General features: G+C 38.3%; 1 protein-coding gene across 19 annotated transcripts in view; it reads left to right on the plus strand.

The window, feature by feature from the left end:
* LOC109419413 (poly(rC)-binding protein 3) overlaps nt 1-27,462 on the plus strand; it is an 885,090-nt gene that overhangs the window by 771,016 nt on the left and 86,612 nt on the right. For 10 of the 19 annotated variants that reach the window (XM_062852706.1, XM_029866280.2, XM_062852707.1 and 7 more), the window contains 3 exons: nt 20,028-20,147; nt 20,288-20,311; nt 20,742-20,876. In XM_062852706.1, the coding sequence (XP_062708690.1) occupies nt 20,028-20,147; nt 20,288-20,311; nt 20,742-20,876 (279 nt within the window). The remainder of the gene's footprint in view (nt 1-20,027; nt 20,148-20,287; nt 20,312-20,741; nt 20,877-27,462) is intronic. The other 9 variants (XM_029866293.2, XM_029866291.2, XM_029866285.2 and 6 more) reach the window with 3 other exon arrangements.

The following is a 27,462-nucleotide window of genomic DNA, read 5'->3' on the forward strand; positions in this document are numbered from 1 at the left end:
AGAGCATTTCTAGCACAACGCATGAATCGCGCAGACGCGACCTTTTTCAATTCAAATGATATTTTGTTAATGTATAAGCTTTTATTCAAAGATTTTCTGAAAATGTCTTCAAAGTGGCTTTCACGACTAAGTGGAGTTCTGTCAGTAATGTATCATCCATGCCTAAGTATACTTATTAGAAATCTTGGAATGCCCTGGATCGCTATTCTTTTAAGAATAAACCTTTAGTTTTTCCAAGTACATCCTTGCCGGAATTCCCCTAAGGACAGTATTATATACTCATCTCAGAGCATAATCCTATTGAAATGTCAAATGACGTATTCCCGGAAGGATCATTGGCAGAATTATTTAACCCTCCTTTGGCATTAGGGTCATTTTTTACCCAAACCGTGCACTACGTCAGCGAGCTGTTGCCAACGTAATGCACAAGGCTAATTCTCGTAAAAGCCTTGAAACTATCACTGGAGGAAACCATCGAGGTATACCAGTAAAATTCCTGATAGCAATCCCTGGAGAATCCTGGAGAAGAGAATTGTAGAATCCCAAATAGAGTTCTTGGAAAAAATCCTGAAATTCACTTGAAGGAATTCTTGGAGGAATGGCTAGAATGTTTTCAAAAAGAAATGTCTGGAAGAATTTAAGAACGGATTTCTAGAGGAATTCATGGAGTATCAACTGCAGACATTCCGGGCGGCAATCTTGGGAAATTTCCAAATTTTCTGGGTAAATTCCTGAAGCGGATCTCTGGAGAACTATCTGAATGCGCTTCTAAGTACTTATCTGTTTAAAGTAAGTCACAGTGGCTTATGAGAAACCAAAACCTGCGCTGTCGTGACTCCTTGGTGATATGTGTGTCGCAAGAAAGAATTCCTGATGGAATCCCTGAGTAAACTCCAGATGAAAATGGTGGAGGGATTCCTGAAGGAATTCGTGGAAAATGTTTAGGCAACTTAAGGAAGAAATTGAGTGAAATTTCTGAAGAAATCCCTACACAAAATTCGGAAGAAGATCGCTGGGGAAATTCCTGAAGGAATTCTAGTCAAGTCCTAAACCAATTGTTGGAGGAAACTCTGTAGCATTTCCAGGGAAATTTCTGAAGGATTCCTTTGGCACATTTTTGTGAGAATACCTGAAGAACTTTCTACAGGAACATCCTCAGAACATCCCTGGAAAAAACTCCTAGATGAGTTCTAGAAAAACAAATGAATAACTTCTTGGAGAGTTTCTAAGAGAAAAAAAAACTCAGAATACATATTTCTGAATGAATCTTAGGACGAATTTCTGAAGTATGTAATTCCTTTGAAGGAGCTGTAGGGAGTATTCTTGGGGGAGTTCATGGAACAAATCCGTCGATGGACTCCTAAAAGTTTTCTTGGAGTTAATTAGGAAAGAATTCCTGGATGATTTTTTGGTGAATTTCTTGGTTCCTGTGTATGCATCACTCTAAAATTGTCCTAAAGAATTTCAGTAAAAATCGCTGGAGAAACTGCTCGCGAATTCCTTGAAGTAATTCAAAAAAATCTGTAGGTAATCCTCGAGAAATTCTTGGGTGCATCTCTAGAAAAAGATGAGGGAAGGAAATTTCTGAATGAACCACTGAATAAATGTTAGAAGAGATCTGTAGAGAAATTTCTGAAGGAATCATTAGAGAAATTCCTGGGGCAATCCTTGGAAGAATTCCTGGAACAATCCCTGGAGAAATCCCTAAATTAATTATTGGAAGAATCCCTGGAGGAATATCTAGACGAATGACTGGTACATTTCCTAAAGAAATCCCTGCAGAAATCCCTTGAGGAATTTCTGGATGAATGTTTTGAGAAATTCCTGAAGGCATACAAGGAGCATTTTCTATAAGAATGCCTGAAGGGAATTCTAGAGGAATGAATAAAGGAATTACTAGAGGAATCCCTAGACGCCTCCCATGCGAAATCCCTGGAGCAATCCCTAAAGAAATATCTGGATGAATTCATGGAGGAATCCCTGGAAAATTTTGTGGGGAATTCCTGGAGAAGTTCTTTTGGATGAATTTCTGAAGGAATCTCTGAAGGATTTCCTGGAAATATTCTCGGAGGGAGTACTGTAGAAACTTCTGATAAAATTTCTGTAGGAGTTTGTGAAAGAATTCCTGGAGAAATTCCTGAAGAAATTCGTGGAGATATCTGTGAAAGAACGCTTGGAGGAACTTCTAGAGGACTGCCTAGAGAAATTCCTTGAGGAACTTCTAGAGGAATATTTGGAGGACTAATTCAGGTAGGATTTCTTCGGAGAATTCCCGGTGGAATTTCTGGAGGAATCTTTATGAATCCTTGGAAAAGATCCTGGAGAAATTGTTGTAGAAATTTTTGAAGGAATTGGTGGAAGAATTCGTGTATAAAATCCTGGAGCAATTTCTAAAATAATCTTGGTAATTTTTTGGATGAATTCTTGAAAGGATTTCTGGGGGAGTGCCTGGAAGAATATCTGGATGAATGCCTGGAGGTATTCTTGGAGAAATTCCTAGAGCAATCTCCAAAGGCTTCCCTAGAGGAATTCCAGAAGGAATGACTAGAACTATTCCTAAAAGAGTCTTCTGAGACATGGTTGTATGAATTCCTGGAAGAATCTCTAGAGGAATTCCTGGAGAAATATCTACAACATGGAGGAAACCCTGAAGGGATTGTTGGAAAAATCCGTGGTAGATTCTTTGAAGAGAATCCGGGAGGAATTTCATGAAGAATCCCTGGAGCAAATCTTGAGCTTGTCGGAACCTCTAGAGGAATTCCTGGACGAATCTCTTGTGGAATTCCTGGAGGAATCCTTGCAGGAATTCCTAGAGAATTCCTAGAGTAATTTTCAGAGGAACCCCAGGAAGTACACCCGAAGATATTTCTGAGGGAATCCCAGGAGTTGTTTCTGAAGGAATCCCAGAAGCAATTCTTGGAGAAATTGTGAAGGGATCCAAAGAAGATTTTATGAAGGAACTCCTGAAGGAATTCCTGAAGAAACCCCAGGAGGAGTTCCGGAAGCATATCCCATGAGGAATTCATTAGGAAATCCTAGGATAGCTTTCTTAGAGAATTTCTGGAAGAATTTCTGTAGGAACCCAAGTAAAAAATCTAAAGGAATCCATGTTTCAGTAGTTTCTGGACTAATTATTAAAGGACTCCTTGGATGGAGTCCTAAAGATTTTTTTGTATAAAGTTCTTGAGGAATTATTTTTGTTTAATTGTGATTTTCTGATTTTTTTCTGAAATATTTTTGCAATTTTTTGAAACAAAAATCCTGGAAGAAATTCCTGCAGAAATACTCCGAATAACTCCAGATAGATTTATTAGAGCAATCTCTAGCGGAATTCTGGAATGAATATATGGAGAATCTGCACAAATACCTTAGAAGATCTCTGGCGAAATTCCTTTGGAAATCCCTGGGGAAAGACCTGAAGGAATCCTCGAAAAAAGCTCTGAAACAATCACTGTAGGTACTTCTTAAGATACCCCAGGGCGAATTCCCGGAAGAATTTCTGGTGAAATCTCCAGAGGAATTCTTAAAGGAATCTCTGGAGGAATCTATGATGGAATTACCGAAGGAAGCTATGTGAAAATTCTTGGAGGAATTCGAATTCTGAAGCTTTTTTTTTGGAACAAGCCCTGAAAAATTCACTACCGGAACCACGCAAGACATTCATGGAGGAATTCACGAAGGAGAAATTCCTGTAGAAATTTTTTGATGATATTTTTGAGGAATGCCTATAGAAGTTCCTGTAGAAATATCGTGAGGAATTTCTGAAGATGTCCTTTATTTTAATTGTCGTTCTGATCACTTTTTCCTTTTTTGTTTTCCTTTCGTTCGTTTTCTTTTTGTTCATTCGACATTTTGTCCTTTCGACCTTCTGTGCTTCTACTTTTAGTCCTTCGACCATTTGTCCTTCGACCTTCTGTCATAAAACCGTCAAACGCCCTTTTCAAAAGTTAGTTGATGAAAAATGGTTATGTGTTCATGCAAAAGTAAACGATTCACGACATCCAGCACATTACCAAAATCGCATTGAAAAGGAAAAGCATTGAGTCAAATTGCATATTTTTTCACGTTTTGGGCTGGATACCTTTCATTTGTGATCAAGTTTGTTAATTTTGGCAGCCAAATCAAACAGGTGTCACCTAAAGGTGATGAAGAGAATTTTTGAATGAAAAAAGGATACAAAACAAACGAAAAAAGATGGCACAGAATTTATCCTTTATTCCAGGGTTGTGAAATCTCACGGAAATGTCATGGAAAAAATGTCATGACATTTTTCAGTTATGCAATTTCCAGTACAAATTCCTCCCCGTGAACACAAATCTTCAATAATGCTAGTTAGACATGGTAAAATAACGACACCGTCGATACATTTTTTTTCGATGAGCAAAGAAATGTCAAATAACGAAATGACATTTTTGTGACATTTTACAACCCTGCCTGTTACAAAACAAAAGATATATGTATTTGTGCGTACTTTTCAACTCCGTATAATTTGAACATTTTTTCGGATTTTTCTGATTTTTCAGTACGATTGTGAGATCAGAAATAACCTTCTGCTTTCTTATTCCGACGTTTCGATCCGTATCGTATCATTTTCAAGGCGTCGGTTGAGTTATTCATACCGAATACTATAAATATGTCTGATTGTCATAACTGAGAAAAGAAACAATCGAGCATTCGTATTTTGTTGGATTTGTTAATCGGTTTTGAAAAAGGCGCTTTTGTAATTCAGAATTTCGACAAAAATGGTTTTTGTTAAGACTGAAAAGAATTTCCATGAAGAAAAAGTCAGGAATGGATCCAGTTTCGCCTTAAAGCTAAACCTGTGAGAAATGATGACCCAATTCCTATTTCGCCAACTGTTTTATGAATCATGATTCTCATCTACCGGCGCCGCAATACGGATGAGACAAACTGATGCTGCTGTTGTGCTTGGCAAAACTTTCAAATTTATCACAAACCGTGACAGGCGCCCACTCAGAGCTGTCCCTTTCTGTCACGACAGTACAAGGCTGGCGGTTGGACGGACATTCGCCATCATCGTTTAGTACAGCTCATAGCCGGCTTTGAAAAGTGATTCTACTCGTTTCCGTCATTCCACATCGGGAGGACTTCAATGGAGAGCTTGGTTTCGCGTGGAGCTTGGAGTTGGAAGTGGTCTAACATTGCTCAAACCTCTGGAAGCGAGCGATAGTGGCCATAATGTGATTACGTCTGTATGAACGTATGTTGAAATTCATGCGCAAAATTATATAAAATCCAGCTTAATTGTACACTTCCTGCAGGAGTGACACTTGGCACTTGGTTTTTGGGGAAATATGAATTCGTAATTGGTTTAACGCTGGGAAGCCGGAAAAATCCGAAACAAGTGTGAATCCCGTTGCATCCGTTGTTGCAATTTCCCAACAGCAATTCTGAATGTGTAATTGATTTAACGCCAACCCATGAGGGACCACCGCACCGGCAAACAGTGTCGAGTTCTGCTGTAATCCCAGCTGTTTATTATTCTAAAACAGGCAAACGCATGCATGTATTAAAATCGCTAATGAATAAAATTTGCAACCCATTTGTAACCAGGGAAAAATCTAATTACTCTCTTGTTCTCCCCCGCCGCTGTACGACAGCGGACCCACCAGCGACAACAGGCTCAACCGCTAATTGTCTAAATTAATAATAATCCCCGCATTTTATTAATACGCCCCTTTCTGCGACTAAGAGGGGGCAACTGGATTCCGAGGTCTACCGCAGACCGAAAAAGCCAACAGCTGTCGTCCGTCGGAAGGACCGACCGACCATCATCGCCGTGTGCTGAAAGCTTCCAAGCACATACGCCGCCGCGTCAACCTGATTAATGGTCATTGGTCAAAGCCGGGCCTTTAATGCATACAGTGCCTTTCCCGACCACCTGTCCTGCCAAACTCGAGAATTGAATAAAAAAAAATCCATCATAATTAAATCCTGAATGCCGGGCCTGCCGGCCGGGTTGGCCATCGCACAAATGCATACGTGGAATATGGAACCGGTGCGGTGGCGTGGCTGCTGGAAACCATGGCCACAGGACGATCAAGTCGGAGATTGATGTAACCCCGTTTTCGTGTTTTTGGGTAATTACACAGTAATAAAAATGTGATAATAAAACATGAATATCAAAATTTACCTCATTTCAAGTTTTAGTCTAATAACGCAATTGTATTTGCATCGGCTCTGTCAAGCTCTGTGACGCATGAACTAACTAAAAACGATTGTGTTGAGGAATAACATTTTAAATACGACATAATTGAACTACTAAAACATAACAAACATAAAGAATTCATGCCCAAATTTATGTCGTAATAAAATTGTTAAAACAGTGTATTGAATTAATTGAAATTATATCGGCTCTGTTAAGTTCCGTGTTGCATGAGCTCATAAAACATAGAGAGGGGTAAAAGCTTAAATTATAGGTCATAAAAAGAAAACCAAACGTTGTTTGCATTAAATTTATGCATAGATTCATTTAAAATTGTGTCGGCTCCGTCGAGTTTCATAGCGCTTGAGCCTACTAAAAATTTAAATGATTTTTTCTGTGTGCGTCAGTTTGCATGTGTGTAAAGACCAAATATTACAGCTTTTTGGCATTCGTCCGATCCAAACCAGAAGCCGTCCTATCCCCTTCCCCGCCCGCTGTCAACGAGTGGGACGGGGTTATGGAATTATGAATTATTAAATACGAAATCACAGAGCAAATTAAAACTGAAAACGGTCCACTGCCACCACCCCTCTCGTTGGTTTGGTTCGAAAATGGGTTGGATTGGGAAAATAATATCAATTATTGATTTAAAGCCAGTGCACCATCGAATGCTGACAGCATCAATAACGATGGACCCAACACGACAGCAGCTACAGTATGCGGCAGGAAAAAATGCGAAAGTGTTTTTCAACTTCAAACCTCATTTTCGTCCATTTGACATTAACCAATCTATGTTTCAACGTTCCATAATCTATAATAGGCTAGTTTTCTGAAAAGTTAATTAAAAAATTTCCCATTTTGGTCACTAACCTTTACAGGGCGGCGCCTAAAGATGAAGACAACCACAATTTTCAAACCGCAGAAAATCACACAGGTCGCTAAATTTCGCATCTGATAAAACAAAATTTTTAATTTTCTCTACAATATCATCAAATATATGTACTTATTTCATCTGGTATGTGAAACTACATGGCTCTGGATCGGTGTGGTCTGGTTGTTCATCGAATTTGAGCTAATTTTGTTACTGTTATAGTCATTTTGTTTAATGACCATTGGGCGCGCAGTTTGTTGATACCCGCATATTAGGCTTACATTATCACATGTTAAACATCAAACATGTTCATTTTTATTTTTCAGTGCTAGAATATAGACATTGACTAATACACTGTCAAGAAAAAATATTCATATATATCCCATATTTAGCGTGTAATAGTGCCTTGAACTTTTCGCATTTTTTCCTGCCGCACCCTGTACTTCATGTGACGAAGCTGTCGTTGCATTCAAAGGGATTAACGCCACATTGCAGCAGCACCGGAAACAGAATCTGTAGGGCTTATCTGGTCCGATTATGGATTCAATATGCGCTTATTTGGGACATCTTCCCACGCAATTGTTTTTAAAATGTGGTTGATGGTCATCAACAAGAAGTACTATTCAACAACAAGTTAATTATGGGACACTCGGATGAAATCGAATCAAAATCGATAAAAACGCATCGAAATCGAATCGACATCGAATCGAATCGGAATTGATATTGAATAGAATTCGAATCTAATTCGAAATTGAAATCGAATCCAAATCGAATCTAAATCGAATCGAAATCGAATCGAAATCAAATCGAAATTCTATCGAAACCGAATCGAAATTGAATTGAAATCGAATTGAAATCAAATCGAATCGAAATCGAATCGAAATCGAATCGAAATCGAATCGAAATCGAATCGAAATCGAATCGAAATCGAATCAAAATCGAATCGAAATCGAATCGAAATCGAATCGAAATCGAATCGAAATCGAATCGAAATCGAATCGAAATCGAATCGAAATCGAATCGAAATCGAATCGAAATCGAATCGAAATCGAATCGAAATCGAATCGAAATCGAATCGAAATCGAATCGAAATCGAATCGAAATCGAATCGAAATCGAATCGAAATCGAATCGAAATCGAATCGGAATCGAATCGAAATCGAATAGAAATCGAATCGAAATCGAATCGAAATCGAATCGAAATCGAATCGAAATCGAATCGAAATCGAATCGAAATCGAATCGAAATCGAATCGAAATCGAATCGAAATCGAATCGAAATCGAATCGAATTCGAATCGAAACCGAATCGAAATCGAATCGAAATCGAATCGAAATCGAATCGAAATCGAATCGAAATCGAATCGAAACGAATCGAAATCGAATCAAAATCGAATCAAAATCGAATCGAGATCGAATCGAAATTGAATTGAAATCGAATCGAAATAGAATCGAAATGGAATCGAAATCAAATCGAATCGAAATCGAATCGAAATCGAATCGAAATCGAATCGATATCGAATCGAAATCGAATCGAAACCGAATCGAAATCGAATCGAAATCGAATCGAAATCGAATCGAAATCGAATCGAAATCGAATCGAAATCGAATCGAAATCGAATCGAAATCGAATCGAAATCGAATCGAAATCGAATCGAAATCGAATCGAAATCGAATCGAAATCGAATCGAAATCGAATCGAAATCGAATCGAAATCGAATCGAAATCGAATCGAAATCGAATCGAAATCGAATCGAAATCGAATCGAAATCGAATCGAAATCGAATCGAAATCGAAATCAAATCGAAATCGAATCTTAATTGAATCGAAATCGAATCGAAATCGAATCGAAATCGAATCGAAATCGAATCGAAATCGAATCGAAATCGAATCGGAATCGAATCGAAATCGAATCGAAATCGAATCGAAATCGAATCGAAATCGAATCGAAATCGAATCGAAATCGAATCGAAATCGAATCGAAATCGAATCGAAATGGAATCGAAATCGAATCGAAATCGAATCGAAATCGAATCGAAATCGAATCAAAATCGAATCGAAATCGAATCGAAATCGAATCGAAATCGAATCGACATCGAATCGAAATCGAACCGAAATCGAATCGAAATCGAATCGAAATCGAATCGAAATCGAATCGAAATCGAATCGAAGTCGAATCGAAATCAAATCGAATCGAAATGGAATCGAAATCGAATCGAAATCGAATCAAAGTCGAATCGAAATCGAATTGAAATCGAATCGAAATCGATTGGAAATCGAATCGAAATCGAATCGAAATCGAATCAAAATCGAATTGAAATCAAATCCAAATCAAATCGAAATCAAATCGAAAACAAATCGAAATCGAATCGAAATCAAATTGAAATCGAATCGAAATCAAATTGAAATCGAATCGATATTGAATCGAAATTGAATCAAATTCGAATCAAAATCGAAATAGAATCAAAAACGATTTAATTCGAAATCAAATCGAAATCGAATCAAAATGGAGTTAAAATTGAAATTGGATTGAAATCGATTCAAAATCTTGATCAAATTGTATCGAAATCGAATAGAAAACCTGTTCTTTAAGCTTCTACACTTCAACTTTTGTTCTATGTTTGAAAATCTTAGAATAAATCGTTCCGTTTTTATTCTGTCATTTAAACGGTATCCTAGAGGACTAAATGTTTGTCTCTAAAAGCGCTGGGTGTTTAAGATTTTGAATAGCAAGATTTTCCAGAGTTCTGCTCAAAACGTCCCATCTGCACTCGAAGTCCCTCATGCGTTGGAAAATGTCACGAAATTAATTGCCATTCACCGAAAACTAAACTGCATTCAATCCAGTCAATTTGACCGACTTGATTGCATTCAACCTCCGGATCCTTTCGCTCGCAGTGTTTTAATGAGGAACTCCGACTAGGGGAGGGCATTAGCAAAAATACGTTAGTTCAAAAGAAGCTGGTCGTCAACTTACATACGGAACCCGCTTAGTGCGACGACGACAACGACCCGGCAACTTCCATTCAGAGCAAAACTTTCTCTCTCGCAAAGTAAATTTGCAATCCTGCAACCACAAACTTCAGGAAGGCAGTATCTCCCCGATCTCGTCGTCTGGCTGGCTGGCAGCTGCAGCAACTTACTACCGAGTAAAAGAGCTTGCGGTGAACTTGTGTGTGCACCGCTAGGCAAAACTATTGCCCTCGACGTAGGAACTTATGGGGCCAAAGTTTTCTTGTAAGACGGGGAATAAAGTGTTTGTGTAGTGCCGGGTCGCACAGGAACGCATGCAATGGTTGGGCTTTTGAGGCACTGTGTTTCGCGAAAAGATTCACATGGTACATTCGGAAGGAAGCGACACAGATGTCTTCTTAGTTCTAACTGGTATGCTATGTTATAAAACATCGGAAAACTTCAATAAAAGAAAGAGAAAGCTATTGATGATGCATTCGCTCGCCCACCGCAGACTTCATATACCACTGCGACTGTGACAGTGATTGTGGACGCTTGGACGTCACACAGTCTTTTTGTCAATCAAAAACAGTCGAAATTAAATAGTTTGTACGTGGTGGTCACAACATTTTGAACGACAGTTATAGCATGCCACAAAACGTGTACCTACATACAAATCACAGTGCAGGATCTTCGACGATAACGAGTTGTCGAAGCATTTGTTGTATGAAGTGGTACCGTGTACGCTTTTAGTTCTGGGAAAATGCGGAAATATCATCAAGTCGGTTGGAGGTGCCGGACGAACGACATCGTCATAAAAAGGGCAATTTCGACTGTAAATTTCCGGCTGCGACCAACACCAGCACTCTAGTCAACCGTGGCCGTCATCGTCGTCATCCTCGTCGCGGACCGGTCATTTATAGCCAATATAGCACAAGGTAATATAAATTTCAATTAAAATTCATGAAATATTATATTCATCTGCGTGGCGGCATACCGGACAAGGGCCCAAGCGGTCGACCAGCCAAGCTAGCTCGGCGGATGGTAGGTCCGTTTATGAGTCCCGCGGCCTGGGGTTTGAGTGTTGGGTTCATCGGTTACGATACGTATAGCGTGAGGGTACTGGCCAGAGAATTCTATGCACTCCATTTGGCAACGGTGGCCCGATATTGTGCGACGTGTGTGGTCATTCATGTGCGTGACATAGTTGTTGCGAACTTTGATTGCACAAAAAATTGGCATGTGAATGCTGTATGGCACAGTGGGCGATTTAACTGCCCAAGAAATATTATCAAGTCAAATCGATTCAAAGAGGTTCTTAATACCATCATAAAATAATGATAAACATCATAAAGGTTTTATAACGATTCTCAGAACCTCTGAGTGGTGCAAAATCTCAGCCCTATCAGTTGACTACTGATATTGCCTCACCGTCATTATAAATACAGGTCGATCAATATCAAGCACTCTACATCACGATCATTATCCTGATTTGATATTAGCCAAAACCTCAATTTTTTAATGATTAACATGCAGTATTTCTTATTTTGTATCTCATCCTACAATCTAAATGAGTTTTATAGTTGGCCTTTCAGTGATATCTTCACATCATCATAGTCAGCTCAATTCTTATGGAAAAGAATAGTGAAGTTGCTTACCATTGATGGTGACAAAATGAAGCGTTGGGTGTGATTCAGTTACATATTGAAACAATGACGTACAATGTGATTTGAAATGTCGATTGAAAAATTAGATATTCTTTCGAAAGCCCGAGGAACAACTTCAATTATTCAGATAGAAGTATAGTGAATTCAAAAACAACGGTTTCAAAATGCAAACGAGATTTCAGAAGAATGACCATGAAAAATGATACAAAATTTTCAAAAATCTGCACCTTGCAGTGCTGCGAATTATCACCGCACTAGTCCCATCGACGCTGAAAAATCCCAAACTTGTATTACCCAGTCTTTCCGATTAACCCTTTCTGATACACTCTCTCAACAGAAGAAATGGATAGATTCCACACATTTCATCCGCCTGTCTCATTTTGCGATGATCACCACTGATATGGATATGACTGTCATGACTCTCTCCTTCATATCTTGATGTAAGAAGCGAGGGTACGCACAACGCAACGGTATGCGAAACAATGCACATGGATTAGTAGTACAAATTCTCAAATCCCTCATTCATTTTGTATAGCTCTGTTAGAACGCACACACAAAGCGCACCACGCAGTGAGCCCTTTCTACGGCAAACTCTCTCGTTTTGTTCGTCCTGCTTCATTGCTCAGAGAGCGGTTGATTCTCTAGCAATCTGCCTGAGGTACTCTCAACAATTGCCATCGCTGCATCTGAGACGCGAAGAACGGGTGAAATCCGGGCATTTTTTTTTTATTATTGTACAAATTGGGCCGAAGGGTCTCAGATTTTCATGAAACTTTTCCCACAGGCAGGGCTCATGGATATATGAACAAAAAAAAAATGAGAAAGATTCAGGGTCGCCTATTTTCCCGGAAAACTCAGGTGTAAATTTTTGGTTTTCCTCTGACACTGCTTACTTTGAAAAATCATAACTTAAGAACGAAGCATCGTAGAAACAAAGTTTTTTTTTTTTCTAGAAAATGAAAGCAAATTCTCTTAGGAATCCAAAAAAAATATGAACTGGAAAAAGTTTTCCACAAAATTTTCCACAGTTGAGAAAATTCGTAAAGAAAAGCCCGAAAAACTATGCCCGAACTCGTGGAAAATTTTCGGAAATTTTTTTGAGAAGGTTATTTTAAAAGCTTTAATCGCTGAAATTTTTGGAATGCACTTTTTTTTGTTTTTGAGTTATGGCCAATTTTGTTGAAAAATGCCCAAATGTGCCATAAAAGCTTTTTCTTTGAAAAATCATAACTCAAGAACGAAGCATCGTAGAAGCAAAGTTGTTTAATGAAAACGAAAGCGAATTTTCTCAGGAATTCAAAAAAAATATGAAGTGGAAAAAGATTTCCACAAAATTTTCCACCGTTGAGAAAATTCACAAAGAAAAGCCGGAAAAACTATGTCCGAACTCGTGGAAAATTTAAAAAAAAAATTTTGAGAAGGTAATTTTATAAGCTTTGATCGCTGAAATTTTTGGATTGTACTTTTTTTCGTTACTGAGTTATGGCCAATTTTGTGAAAATGATCATGTAAGCCTATATTATATGGTCATTTTTCACTAAATTTCCCATAACTCAGGAACGAAAATTAAGTGCACTCCAAAGATTTCAGCGATCAAAGATTATGAAATTACATACATTCTCAAAAATATTTTTTTTTTAAATTTTCCACGAGTTCGGACATAGTTTTTCCGGCTTTCCTTTATAAAATTTCTCAACGGTGAAAAAATTTGTGGAAAACTTTTTCCATTTCATATTTTTTTTTGATTCCTGAGAAAATTTGCTTTCATTTTCTGATATGATATGATATGATATGATATTGTTCTACCATCTATTGTAGCAAGGCAGCTGCCTATAGCACTGCTGGAATAATCTGAAAAGCGATTTGATCAAGATTGTGTTGTTGTTAGTGGTCAGTCATTCTCCTGTATGAAGGGCCAAAAAGGGTTGTGCGGACCCGCAAGCAGAGACACTTGCGCGAAACCCGCGTCAGGGGAAAAGAATCTCCTTCCAGAAGAAAGTTCTCACGAACAACTGCAAAATCAAGCCCTCGATTGACAGAATACTCCCAATAGATGGGGTCGAAGAGCCCGCCCTCAATCCACGAAATGTTAACAACAAGGAGGAGGCAGTTCCAAGCTCCTGTCCAAATCGCTTCAATCGGGTGCCCTGATGGTCCCTCCTTTTCCCAATATATGATGAGATATGTATATGTAATGTATGTGAGTGTGTGTTGTGTATGTTTTCTTATACATTTGTAAGAAAAACAATCATAATCATGATTAATAAGCATTTAAAAAATATGCGAAACATTTACCTGATAACTCCTGAAATAAAATGTGGATTAGTAACAGAAAATTTGCTTTCATTTTCATTAAAAAAACTTTGTTTCTACGATGCTTCGTTCTTGAGTTATGATGTTTCAAAGAAAAGGCTTTTATGGCACATTTGGACATTTTTCAACAAAATTAGGGTTAAAACCACCCCCTCTCCGATCTGACATTTGTGGTACAAATTTTCAGTATAAAACGTCTTCTGACGATTTTTTTTTCCGCTATTTTCACGCAAGGCATACAATTGCTCATTGCTGTTTACGAAATGTAAGTGTGAATGAATGAGAAAAGGTATCACTAACCGTTGAAAACCCCTCCCAGAGACAATATCTGGCTACGGCACTGATCAGAGCAATCAAATTTGCACATCTTCTTCTTCTTCTTCTTCTTCTATGTGGCTCTACGTCCCAACTGGGACTTGGCCTGCCTCGCTTCAACTTAGTGTTCTTTGAGCACTTCCACAGTTATTAATTGAAGGGCTTCCTTTGCCTGCCATTGCATGAATCTGTATATTGTGAGGTAAGTACAATGATACACTATGCCCAGGGTGTCGAGAAAATTTTCCCGACCGGAACGGGAATCGAACCCGCCGTCTCCGGATTGGCGATCCATAGCCTTAACACCTAGGCTAACTGGACTGGACTGGGACTGGACAAATTTGCACATACAACCAACATATAAGTAGATCCTGTGGCTTACTTCCCGTTCTCTATGTGAGTTTTCCAGCGTCACAAGTTTCAAAGGCTAAGTAACGGCATCGGCCACGTCCTTCCGGTAGTTAAGAGAAGGAAGCAATGTTAGTGCACAATCCGTTGCTACAGATTTTCCGTTACAATATTCCTGAATATTGTCGATCTATTTTCGTTAAAACGAAGATATTGCTATAGGTAATTTGATGGAAGGGTATTCGTTCACAGCCCGTGAATATGTCTTGCTGTTATGGTCAGGGCGCAAAATTTTTGAGCAGACGAGCTGAAGTTCACCGTGCGGCAATGTTCATTCACTTGCCTGCATATTCATATTCAGCTGCTCGATACTCGTTTGTCAACTGAATGAAAGTCGATGAATATTTGTAAACATCTCACAAAGTGTTAAATTGCTGATAAAATATTAACGTTTCGATTACATTTAACGGTGCTTTACACAGATCTTTTCCCATTTGATTGTTGTGGAGTGTTTTTGGAAGGAATCGTAATCATAAACGTAGGTAATTATGAAGATGTTTCTCGATCGGTTTCGTATTCAATGACTACGAATTGACTGACTGTGTGAAGAGGGAGAGCGAAAATGAATTTGTTTGTTTCGAATATTCAGTGCAGAATCATTCAAATTTGTGCTGTTCTCAGTCAATGACTATGAACATTTTGCACCCTGGTTATGGTTAAATAAAGACGATTGTACCCTATTGTTGGTCCAAAGTCCAAAATCTGGATTCCCTCGAGATAAATTCAATCTTCTTTTGTTAGGAAAGGGGTATTTTCATTGGAATTTCGACAAGAAAGCAACACAAATATCTACAAAAGTACTCCAAGAGATTTAACATTCGTTAAGGTTTTTTTTGTAAAAAGAAGAAAAGAAAACAAATGACGTCATAGGAAAAGTAATTTGGAAATAAATAATGTTCTACAAGTTTATTTGAAAATCCGATTGAGAAAGATTCATAAAAAAAATTGAAAATCCGTTGAAAATTGAAAAAGTTACAATCATCTACTAGAGTCCGAGTATACCACTCCGAAGCAGCATTTTTTAGTCAAATGGACTTGACGAGGTTCTTAAAACCATCATAAAACCAAAATAAATGATATAAGGTTTCATGATGGTTCTCAAAATCTCTACAAGACTAATTGGTCAACTGAAAGTTTCTTAGGTCTGCGTTGAAGCACAGTTGAAACCGGAAGAGATGATAAGCTTTTACCAAGTGAGAAATAAAGTTTAATTTTAATTTGTTCAATTTTATTAATTTACTAGCAGTCCCGGCAAACGTCGTCCTGCCTGCCTACTCTGTTTTTTGACATCCGGTTCCATGAAGAAATGCCCCTCATAATGGGATTTCAGATTTTCCCGTTTTTCTTGCCTTCCCGGTCACTTTTTCTAATTATTTTTTCGTACGAACACGTCGGATGTCTGGCGGAATGCAACAGTGAAAGAATCATGTCGATCTGTTGACCCGTTCCTGAGCCTATTCGTAACATACAGGGGATAGACAAAATGATCGGGACAGGCAAAATTTTCACTTTTCAAAAAATGTTCAATTAGCTGTAACTTTTCGAAAAGTGCATCAAATATTCTCAAATTTTTACTGTAAGTTCTTCAACTAGTTGTGTATCAGTGGACAAAATTTGGAAAAGATCGGACAATTCTTTACGAAGTAATAAGGATTTTTGTAAAAGGTAAAATTATCCGATAGCCAACTTTGAGCTGTTATATCTCCGGATTCAATGAACCGAATGCAATGAAATTTTTACCATTTAAGACTTATATAATGAGCTATGAAAAACCATTGACTTAACTAAATATTCTTAACACGTAAGAAAATTGTAACGATTAGATTATTTTTCTAATAAAACACCAAATTATCCAAAACATCAACATCCATTACAAAATTCAAGATGCAAATTATAGTTCATTTAGTTTCCCTCTAATTGACTTATATATAAATGCGTTTTGAAGGAAAGTATCAACATAGCCGCCAATAAATTGAAAAAGTAATGGGATGCATATTAAAAATAGATTAATTTACTAAAAAATCGTGAAAAAAAAATAAAATCGCTATAACTTTTTCGCTTGTTAAAAATTTAAAGTTAAGTCAAATGTTTTCCAGAGTTCATTATATAAGTCATGAATGGTCAAAATTTCATTGCAATCGGCTCATTGAATCCGGAGATATAACAGCTCAAAGTTGGCAATCGGATAAATTTAACTTTTCCAAAAATCTTTATAACTTTGTGAAGAATTGTCCGATCTTTTCCAAATTTTGTCCACTGATACACAACTAGTTGAAGAACTTACAGTAAAAATTTGAGAATATTTGATGCACTTTTCGAAAAGTTGCAGCTAGTTGAACATTTTTTGGAAAGTGAAAATTTTGCCTGTCCCGATCATTTTGTCTATCCCCTGTACAATCACCATTCCATTTTTATTTATATAGATTTGGAGCAGGGAATTCTCTTGGACCTTTTCGACCTTTTGTCCCATTCGACCTTTTGTCCATTCGATCTTTTGTCCTTTCGACATTTTGACCGTCGACCTTTTGACATTCGACATTTTGTCATGGAACTCAGAAGATCGAAGGACAAAAGGTCGAAGGGACAAAAGGTCGAATGGGACAAAAGGTCGAATGGGACAAAAGGTCGAATGGGACAAAAGGTCGAATGGACAAAAGGTCGAAAGGGACAAAAGGTCGAAATGGGACAAAAGGTTGAATGGGACAAAAGGTCGAATGGGACAAAAGGTCGAAAGGGACAAAAGGTCGAAATGGGACAAAAGGTTGAATGGGACAAAAGGTCGAATGGGACAAAAGGCCGAATGGGACAAAAGGTCGATTGGACAAAAATTTTAGTAAACGAAGTTACAAACTGGTGTCTCACCTATAGGACAAAAATATTTGATAAATCTTTGTTGACGCTCATTGAGAGAAAAATTATACTGCCTATAACCGCATAATTGTAACATTTGCATGTTTTGCTGTTATTGTGTTAATATCGGGCATCATCATCATATTACAAGTACTTTCGACTACCTGAATAAAATTTTCAAGTTTGTTCTAGGATTTGAGAAATAAACACCAAGTCGTTTTGGTTTTGTCTCATTGACCATCATTAACCGATGTGACCGCATAGCAGTCACACTAGGAAAATAGACTGGTTTTAATGCGTGTCATCAATCATATTTAGGTCCGATTTATTTTCTGACAATTGATCCAGCATACAAGAAGTACTGTAGAATATCTTATTGCTAAACAATTGATTACGAAATAATGAAAAATGTTTACAATTTCGGTTCATTCCCATACTATTAAAAGTTGCAACTTTGGGTCCCATTTTCTCCAATGCCTACTTCTATCGAATGTTACTGTTATGCGGTTATGGGCAGTATAGTGTTGTTATAGAAATATATGCATCTTAGCCATTAACATTTCTATAGGGAATTTTTCCTTCTTTTGTTTATAGGCTGTTTTTCAAGTTATACCATAGATATGTGCAGTCAGTCTAAGCTAAGCTAAGCTAAGCTAAGCTAAGCTTTTGTTTATAGGCTGTTTTTCAAGTTATGTTAATGTAGTATTCAATGGCAATTGAGTTTGATTATTTATTTTTACTTCTTAAATGTATAAACTGTTTCTTTTTTATCTCTTGTTACTGAAATAATTATTGACTCTATAAGTACTTGTCTTTCAATCAGAAATTTTGCCTTCCTTTATTCAATAGCTGTTCTTTCTAACTATACTGCCGAAATAATCATTGACTACTTGTGCTTAGTAATCATCCCCTCTTGGATTGATAGTTCCTAGGTAGTTCTTTGGAATTATACTGTATAATTACGGGATGAATGACCCATAAAAGGTTAAAATCTCTGGTTATAAACAAACAACAACAACTGTATAATTGAATAATTTCCGCTCATATTATACCCAGAGATTTGTCCTTCGATAATTTATAGACTGTTTGGCTTTTTTAAATCGATGTAATGATTGTAGTTTCAAATGACAATATGTCAATCTATGATTCATCCTTCATCTACCCATGGGCTGTTCTTTCAAGCAATATTGTTTTCACATCTAACTTCTATGAATAGCATTACTTTGTATCGTTTATGGGCATCTATTTCGAAAGGCAATGTGGTAATCAATTACTGCATATAAGCTATTGTAAGTTTTAGTAGACATTTTTCTATCCTTTTTTTTCAAGTTGTTGAATAATTTTGGTATCACTGGTTCTATTTTTTTTCGGAATTTTAATTGTCGTTTTTCTGTCAAGTTCTGATCACTTTTCCATGTCTTCCAATTTGTTTTAGTCTATTCAACCTTTGTCCTATTCAACCATTTGTCCCATTCATCCTTTTGTCCATTCGACCTTTTGTCCATTCGACTATTTGTCCCATTCGACCTTTTGCCCATTCGACCTTTTGTCCAATCGACCTTTTGTCCTTCGACCTTATGTCTTTCGACCTTTTGTCATAGATTCCGCGAGACAATCTTTACAAATTATTGCAAAATTTTCAAAAAATATAGATTTGTATTTTTTTTACTTAGGGAGCAAATTTGCTCGCAAATAGAAAATGCGATTTCAAATTGTCAGTCTTGTATGGAATATCAAAAAGTGTTATGAAAAATTATAATTCTAAACTACCACATCATGAAACGAGCTCACCAATTCGTACAGTAAAGCTCCAGAGAATGCGAAAAGGTCGGTGAAGCACATGTTGTTTAAAAAATGCAAATCGCGATGAACGAGAATTCGTTGCAGCTCGAATATGCTACACAGATGTCTACAACTAAGCGATGCATAAGTTTTTTTTATCTGTATTAACGAGATTTTTAGCCCTGGGCTAGTTCATCTCGGGACCCACGTTTCACTTCCATTCCGAAGGAAGAACTCACATTTTGTGAGTTTGTCGGGAGTGGGATGCGATCCCAGGTCCTCGGCGTGATAGTCAAGTGTTCTAACCATCCAACCAGATCCGCTCCACGCAATGCATAAGTGCATATGAATTGGTGAGCTCGTTTCATGCTATTATTTTACTAGGCACATTGGAAACCAAGTCCGTCTGATGTGCACCATGGTTTTTTTTAAGATTAGTTTTATTTAGCGACAACAATCGGAGCATACAATATCTATGAGATAGTAAAGAATTCAAAACTTACCATGTGAACTCCCAAAATTCTGAATCGAAAATAAAACATTATTTTTGATGCCACTTACGAAACTCCCACAAACCACCAAAAAAGCTTCATGGTGGCCTGCGGTCACCAGCGAGTGCCCCACTCGCTTTCGAGCAAATCGTAATATTAATTTAATAAAATTTCATTTCATTACACTCACTCGACCAATTATGTTTCTCTTGCAGTCGCCCCCGAAAGGTGCCACCATCCCGTACCGGCCGAAGCCCCAGATGAACGGACCGGTCATAGTAGCGAACGGCCAGGCGTACACCATCCAGGGCAACTATGCCGTTCCAGCACAGGAGGTAAGAGAACTCGGAACCAAACGACTCGTTCCTCATGCGTATCTATATTGCTCCAGTTGACCTTTTTTCTCTATCTATTGCTCTGATTCTTCTCTTTTGCCCATCCTCCTACTCATATGACACGCTTACGTCGAGATTAGAGATACTTTGCTCCTCCCGTCCGTGTAATTAATTTCTTTCGCCATTGTTAGCACTCAATCCTTCAATTGAACCCATCCGGTGCTTACGTTATCTCCTCATAATCCGATTTCTCTCTCTAGTAGCGTGCTCCGAATCCAGAGCGTTTCCCCTCGATCTGCTCCAAAACTCCCCCCAATCGTTGCTTCTTCAAATGATTAAGTAATTTTCTTTCCGATTTCTCTTTTCTCTATCTCTCTCTCTCTTGCCTACAACCGATCACAACTCCACCACACCCCCTCCAACGTAACGGCTTGATTCTTGCGATTCTAATCTCATCTCTCATTTTTTTTTCTCTCGACCGCATCTCTTATCTTTTGCCACACCACATACCAACCTGTGAATCTGTCTCATTCTACACTACTGTACTCTTTGAACGAAACAAACAAAAAAAAAAACATTCAAACTCGTGTGTAGACCTGCACAGTATTCCCACTAGCCATAGCCGGTGGCTTGCATGCGGCAGGCATCTCAGGTTTAGCCGATCCATTACTAAAAGGAACACATCTACAAGGAGCGATACCTCCACATCATCTACAACCGATACCTGATGTGAGTCTAATCGTTTTTTGACTGGTGCCGATTTACACCAAGACGCCAACCCCTTCCTTCATGGATCACTGCTCCCCCCTTTCCCTTGGTTCCGTGATTCCGACGCGTTCCATCAACTTCCGCAACTAACCGCACCGGGAACTCTCCAGTCTGAATGCAACCCCTTCAACCACCCATCCGGCTCGGCTGTAAATTTGCTCGCTGTAGAGATTGTCTCTCCCCGCCCCCCGTATTTTGGATGCATCTGTATAAGCGATTCCCTTTGCTAGAAAAACGTGTACCCCGCTTTCCAAACCCTGATCTGTGTAGACGTCAGAAGAGGAGGGACCCTGGGAAAAATGTCCAATGGAAATACAATACCATTGATTGTAAGATACCAGAAACAGTTGTTGGACTTTCACAACCAAGTACCTTAGAATTACAATATATTGTTTGATCCAAAAAAATATTTGGTATGCGATTTGGGTTGTCATCGTTGTCATTGATATGACTATACAACATATCGTCATGAACTATAAGGTGTATGGTAGATAAAAAATTCCTCGATAAATTATTCTGTCGTGTGCAGCAATTGAAGTAAGACATGTGAAACAATTATGCTGAATACGAACCACACATTTCTTCTCACACCTAAATTGGTGAAATGATACGTTTAACGGTTATTTATTATTGATATTATCCCAACTTATGCTTCTGCACCATACGACTTATCGTAAAAATCTAAAATCGAGTTTTTCCAGTACAAATCTATAACTCAAACCATACATTTTATTGTTATGTTATTTTTTAAATAGCTACGTATTGTATTTGCATTGATTTTTTTTTCAGGGTTACATCCTCCTTCAAGATCTTTGTCCTTTGTTGATTCGTGCCTTGTAGGTTGTAGATATCTCACCCCCGTTTTCCTCATCGCCCTCCACTCCGACACGACAACAATCCTCCACCCGAGTAGTTGGCTTCTAACCCGGCATCTAACAAATATCCTCCCCCATCACCATCATCACGATCACCCTGTGACTGTACAGTATGTAGTAGGAGAAGCCCCTCACCGAATAAAAAAATCCGTTTTATTGTACCAACCAACCACTCCAGAAGCGCACACGACGCTGTTCCGCTGTATCCGCTCCTTTGTACATAGTGTCCCTTGTAGTAAAAGAGAATCAGACCGCCATACAGTCCAAAGCAGTTCGGCAACCGGAAGATGCTTAGCGCGCGTTGCTCCTCCTGTAGTAGTGTTCTCTAACCTTCGTACCCATGCCTCTCTGTGAGACCCTTGTCCTGTTGTTGTTCTGTGAAATACCCATCTAGAATGTTATAGAGTTCCCTCGTTTTATTGTAAAAATGAAATAAAGATGTAAAGGTAATGTTATTTTTTTTATGGATTCAGTTTCATTATGTATTACTAATAGACATTTCGTGATGTTATCAAGGAATTTTGTGAGATAAAATACATGTATCACATATCAGAAGGCCGGCTTCATTCCAAATGGCGAACATGTGCCTTCGTCATAAATTTAGAATTCGAGTACGAGATCAGGACAAGTTATTTTGGGAGAAACCACAAACGCATTAGTGTACAACAATGGGTTTAAATAATTGCTTTCAGTACTTTGAAAGATCCTTATCCTTAGCGATTGGCCGCCATCGCCTTGACCTGTAACCAGGTCAAATTTCTTAGTTCTTCGTTGAGAGAGCTGCATCTGGGCCAGGCTCTATAAATTGTTGTAAGCTTGCTGATTTTGTTCCCGTTCTATTCTGTCGATATCGGCGTTTGTTGACTTAGATGACGAAGCTCCTCTTTGGAGCCACCATGCACAAGTTTAATGAGTCAGGCATTTGTTGATGAAAACCAGCAGCCGTTGAATATTCTTCACACGCTATTTATGTATTTTGGGTGGCATCGACTATGGAGCTCCTCATTGGAGCCACCATGCACTAATTATATAAGGACGGCTAATACTAGCAGTGTTTTTCACTGAGACACACCAGCAGGCCAGATTTCACGTTTGAGACGATCTTGGTGTGGAGCCGTGCTGCGAATATTCTGAAACGTGGCAGCGTAGAAGCCCAATGAGCGAAAATAATTTGGGTGAGCTACGTGCCCAGAGAAAACAGTGGATCACAGATAACACCTTAAGTGCAAGAACGCCAAAGTCGCGATTGAGCGAGCGAAAACATGAAGAGTCAAAGCCGTAACCCACCAGCGCTATTCAACATTCTCCACTGCTGACCCAGCTACCGCAAAGCAGGAAGAGTTGATCGTGTTTACATTCAACGATTTGTTCTTGTTGGCGTTAATAGTGAGATCTGCCGCCAAGGAGTGGTGGGTAGGATCATCAAACTTACTCTGCATATCATAGCGCCGCTGAGCTAACAGAGCAACGTTATCAGCCAGTTCGAAGTCATTTGGATGTTCCATGGTAATAGGCTACCACAGCAACCAAAGCAAAGGCATAATTCACCATTTTCCCGGAAAATGATGGTTTCCATAAATGAAAACCACCCACACAAGCCATGCTTTCACCAAAGTCTCTTTGACGCTGACGTTCCATATTCACACATCGGGCAGCCAATATTCAACAAATCTAATTTACAACGGAGCAAAATTAGTTTCGAAAACAAATAAACAGCGACTGCACTGACTGGCACTGGCGGTTGTGTAATGGCGGTGGTGCAATCATCCCGGCCTCAGGAAATATGATCGCTCAACGGGAGGACGACAAGTCAGGTACACGCGAGTGGATTGATTTGTCCTTTTTCAATTTCAATTGAAAACGCCTCAAACCAACATGCGGTCTGTTCGGCGAGTGCTGACACAAAAGCTGCTGCACCGCCTACACCTTGCACACTCGCCGCCGCCGCTACCTCAACAGCCGACAAGGACTCTCAACAGAACTATGTTCCGATGTGAATGCGAGAAACAATAATCATTGAAACACACACATAATCGGTGGTTTTGACCGCCTACTCGGGAACTCCGACGGGATGCATTCGCCGCGACTCTTATGCGGATGCACGATTAATCTGTAATCATGAAATAGGCAGTAACCATACAGAAAAACTTGTAATTATAAGCAACAGAATGTTGCTAATTGACAAATTGAGAGATCAATTTGTGAAAAAAAATCGCTTACTGGTGAAATTCGAACCCACGACTTCGTTTTCAGTAACCAGTTTGCATAAAAAAATGTTGGTACTAAAAAGAAAGAAAAGTTTTTTGGCTTGTCTTATTTTGATAAAAATCGACACCACAGTCAGTTATAGTAAACTTGTTTATATGTAATCACTGGTTCTAGTTTTATAAAAGAGGGATACGTGATACACGTATTCTAGACCTTGGGCTTAAAATCTTGCTAATAAAGATGATAACAATGATAGACTGTTAGCTCAGAAGTGTCATGTTTCTCCTGTGTATTACCCACTTTCATGTAACTTTAATTTTCCGTGTACGCATATTAAACAAACATTCCGATGCACTCTCAAATCGGTGTTGTTCGTCCAACAACGCAACGGCATATGAAAGGGATGCGGGAATAACCTGTTAGCTGGTTCGGTGGTTGACATTTACACGACCAGCTTCCCTGGAAGGGCCAGGGCCTCTGGAAACTGCTGTGTTTAGGCTGTGGCCTGTGGCGACGCGAACGACGACTTCAACAACAATATTGAATTGAAATAGGTTGCTGTGTCGTTGATGCCGAATGAAATTCAATTGAATGCGATTGAAATCTAAAATTGAAGGGACCTACGGTGGTGTTGTGCTGCTAATATGCCTATTGGCGCTTCAGATATAGGTTGGTTTCTAAACTGAGCATCTGGCTGAAAGGCACAAAGACTTATTAAAACCACTCCACAGTGATTCCGGCATAAGTCATAAATCCAAAAATTTGACCACAATGAAACACTGTTATCATGCCGATAACATCAAGTTTAATACTTAAATAGCTAGATTCAATAATTACTTTCATCAAACTTATACCGAAACTTTTCCGAAGAGGTCATGAGCGTAGATATTCTTTAGTAGAAATTTTAATTGATTTTTTCTAATTTCAGTCGTCTGCATTCTTCCCTCTATTAAAAAGTCTTGACCATTCGACATGTATTTGGTTGATTTTGTTCGATTTTACATAGTTGAAATCAATGTTAATCGTAAATTTGGATGCCATTCGTTATCATTTTATTTGAATAAGTGTGATTGAATTAGATGCTTTGGCCACAAAGTATAAAAACTTAAACATTTTCAACCAGCCGGGAAAAATGTTTTCCCTTCCGATTTCTTTGAACGTTCTTCTATGAAACTTCCTCATAATCTTGAGCATTGATTTACTGGATTCAGCTGCGACCAGATTGATGCTAGTCACTTTAGTGTCGTACCTTCAACCCACTCAAAAACTAACAAAGGGGCTGTCCATAAACCACGTGGTCATTAGGGGGGGGGGGGGGGGTTCGGCCAATGACCATTTTGTATGGACTAATAAAAAAGTTTGTATGGACTAATGACCACGCGGGGGGGTTTGAAAAGTCTCAAAAAATGACCACGTGGTTTATGGACAGCCCCAAATACCTTCCCTATTTGCAGAAGAGAACATTTTTTCCAGCTTTCACCCTATCTATCGATCATATTATGTATGTTCCTCTATTTTTGTGTAGTTATGACTACCGTGAACCACCAAAACTAACATTAGTATACACAAATCAGTTGGTAACCCAAACTGCAAAATAATGAATTAAAGCGAAAAACTCGTAGAGCTCATTTTTAATAAACAATACAAAAACGCATTTGGGATGCAAATATGCATCAAATTGAACGGTTTCATAATGAATCTAGTGAATATCATATTTATGATCGCCCTCATATAGGGGTGGAACCAGTGTGGCACACGAACGCAAAAATTGAATGAATTCCAAAGAGAATCGATTTTCAGAATATAGAACCAATCATACAGTAGAACTATAAGTCTCGAACCAGTAGCAAAGAGAAATCTCGATTCTAAGGTCAATTTAATATTATTAAGAATTTAACTGATCTTCATGGCATATCTATCTCATTTTGTTTTTCTATGTGATTCTCACATTAATAAATCGTTTTGGGATAGACTTGAAGCCTCATAGGAACAAATGTGTTGAAAAAAAAAAGACAAATTCAAAGGAAAAATACTGCGAAAAAAATTAGCTTGGTGCTGATGGGATTTGAACCTACGACTCTCCAATTCGCTACACAAGGTTGGAAATATGTAGTTTTTTTTTCATAAAGTTACATAATATAACTCCTCCCGGTATTTCGCCGGAAATTGAATCAGCAGATTTAAAAAAAAAAATGTGAAGAACATGCGCCTGAAATTTGGTCAGAGTTACTTGAACGGATGAGGTAAATCTTATTCTATTGTCCTGTAAATTATTTAAGAAACTGTATTTAGTAAATTTCAATAGGGTTTTTAGCAAACGTTACATAGACATTAGTTACATAGACAAGAGTTACATATGGAATTACCTCCAGGTGGCCTTCCTGGGATTTCACTAGAATTATTTCTAGAACTCCATCAAGAGTTCTTCCTTCTGACATTTTTTTTTCAGCAAATCTGCTGAAATTCGTCCAGGAATTCCTCCTGGGTTTCTTTCTGGGATTCATACAGAAGTTTCTTTCTTCTTCATTCATAACTCGCTCTTGAACTTTCTCAAGAGATTGTTCTGGGCTGCTTCCTAAGTCCTCTTTGGAATGTCTGAAGGAATTAATCCTGGATTTTTTTTTTCTGGGAGCACTTGAAGAGCTTTTTCTGGGAATTCTCTAGAAGTTACTTCTGATAATTTTCTAGGACTTCTTTCAGAAAATTTTCAGTTATTCCTGCTGGAAATCGTCCAATACATCTGGAAGCCCTCCAGAGATTTCATTTAGAAAATTTCCTGGCGTTTTTTTTTTGAATCCACCAGATATTCCTTCTGAAAGTTCTCCAGAAGCTCTTTGTGAAAGGGACGCAGAGTTCTTTTTGAGAATCTCCCACGGGTTCTTTCTGGGATTCCTCTAGTAGTTTCTTCTAGAAATCCTCCAGTATTTTTTTGGGGATTCCTCCAAGAGTTCTTTTTGTAGTTGTTCTAAAAATCCTTCAGAAGTTCTTTCTTGGAATGGTTCAAAAGTTTCTCTGGAGTTGCGTCCAAGACTACCCGGTAAACCTCTAGTTCAAACCTAGGGCGCAGCCAGCTTTTTGGTCGGGGGGGACAGTATAATCTTAAAGCGTTATTAAATGCTTTAGCTGTCAAACTATTGCATGTTGTTCAATACGCTATAAAAAGCTCGCCTGATCTACACAAATCACCGTGATGCTGGTAGTGGTGATCAATTTCTGGAAGATTAAGGATTTTTACTTACTCGTGCATTATTTTGCTTTGATTTTTATTTTGTTAATGTCTACAAAACATCCATAACAAAATATAGCTGAAATATTTTGAAAATTACAATCTTTTTTGAAGACTAACATAGAACTTCCTGTTTCCTGTATGCATCCCTTTTAAATTATCTTTCAATACTTGTGGAGGAATTCCTCCACAAATTCTTTAAATAATTAAAATAAAACATTAGGTAATCCTGTAGAAG

This window comes from Aedes albopictus, chromosome 2 (genome assembly GCF_035046485.1).
Source record: "Aedes albopictus strain Foshan chromosome 2, AalbF5, whole genome shotgun sequence".
Taxonomy (NCBI): Eukaryota; Metazoa; Arthropoda; class Insecta; order Diptera; family Culicidae; genus Aedes; species Aedes albopictus.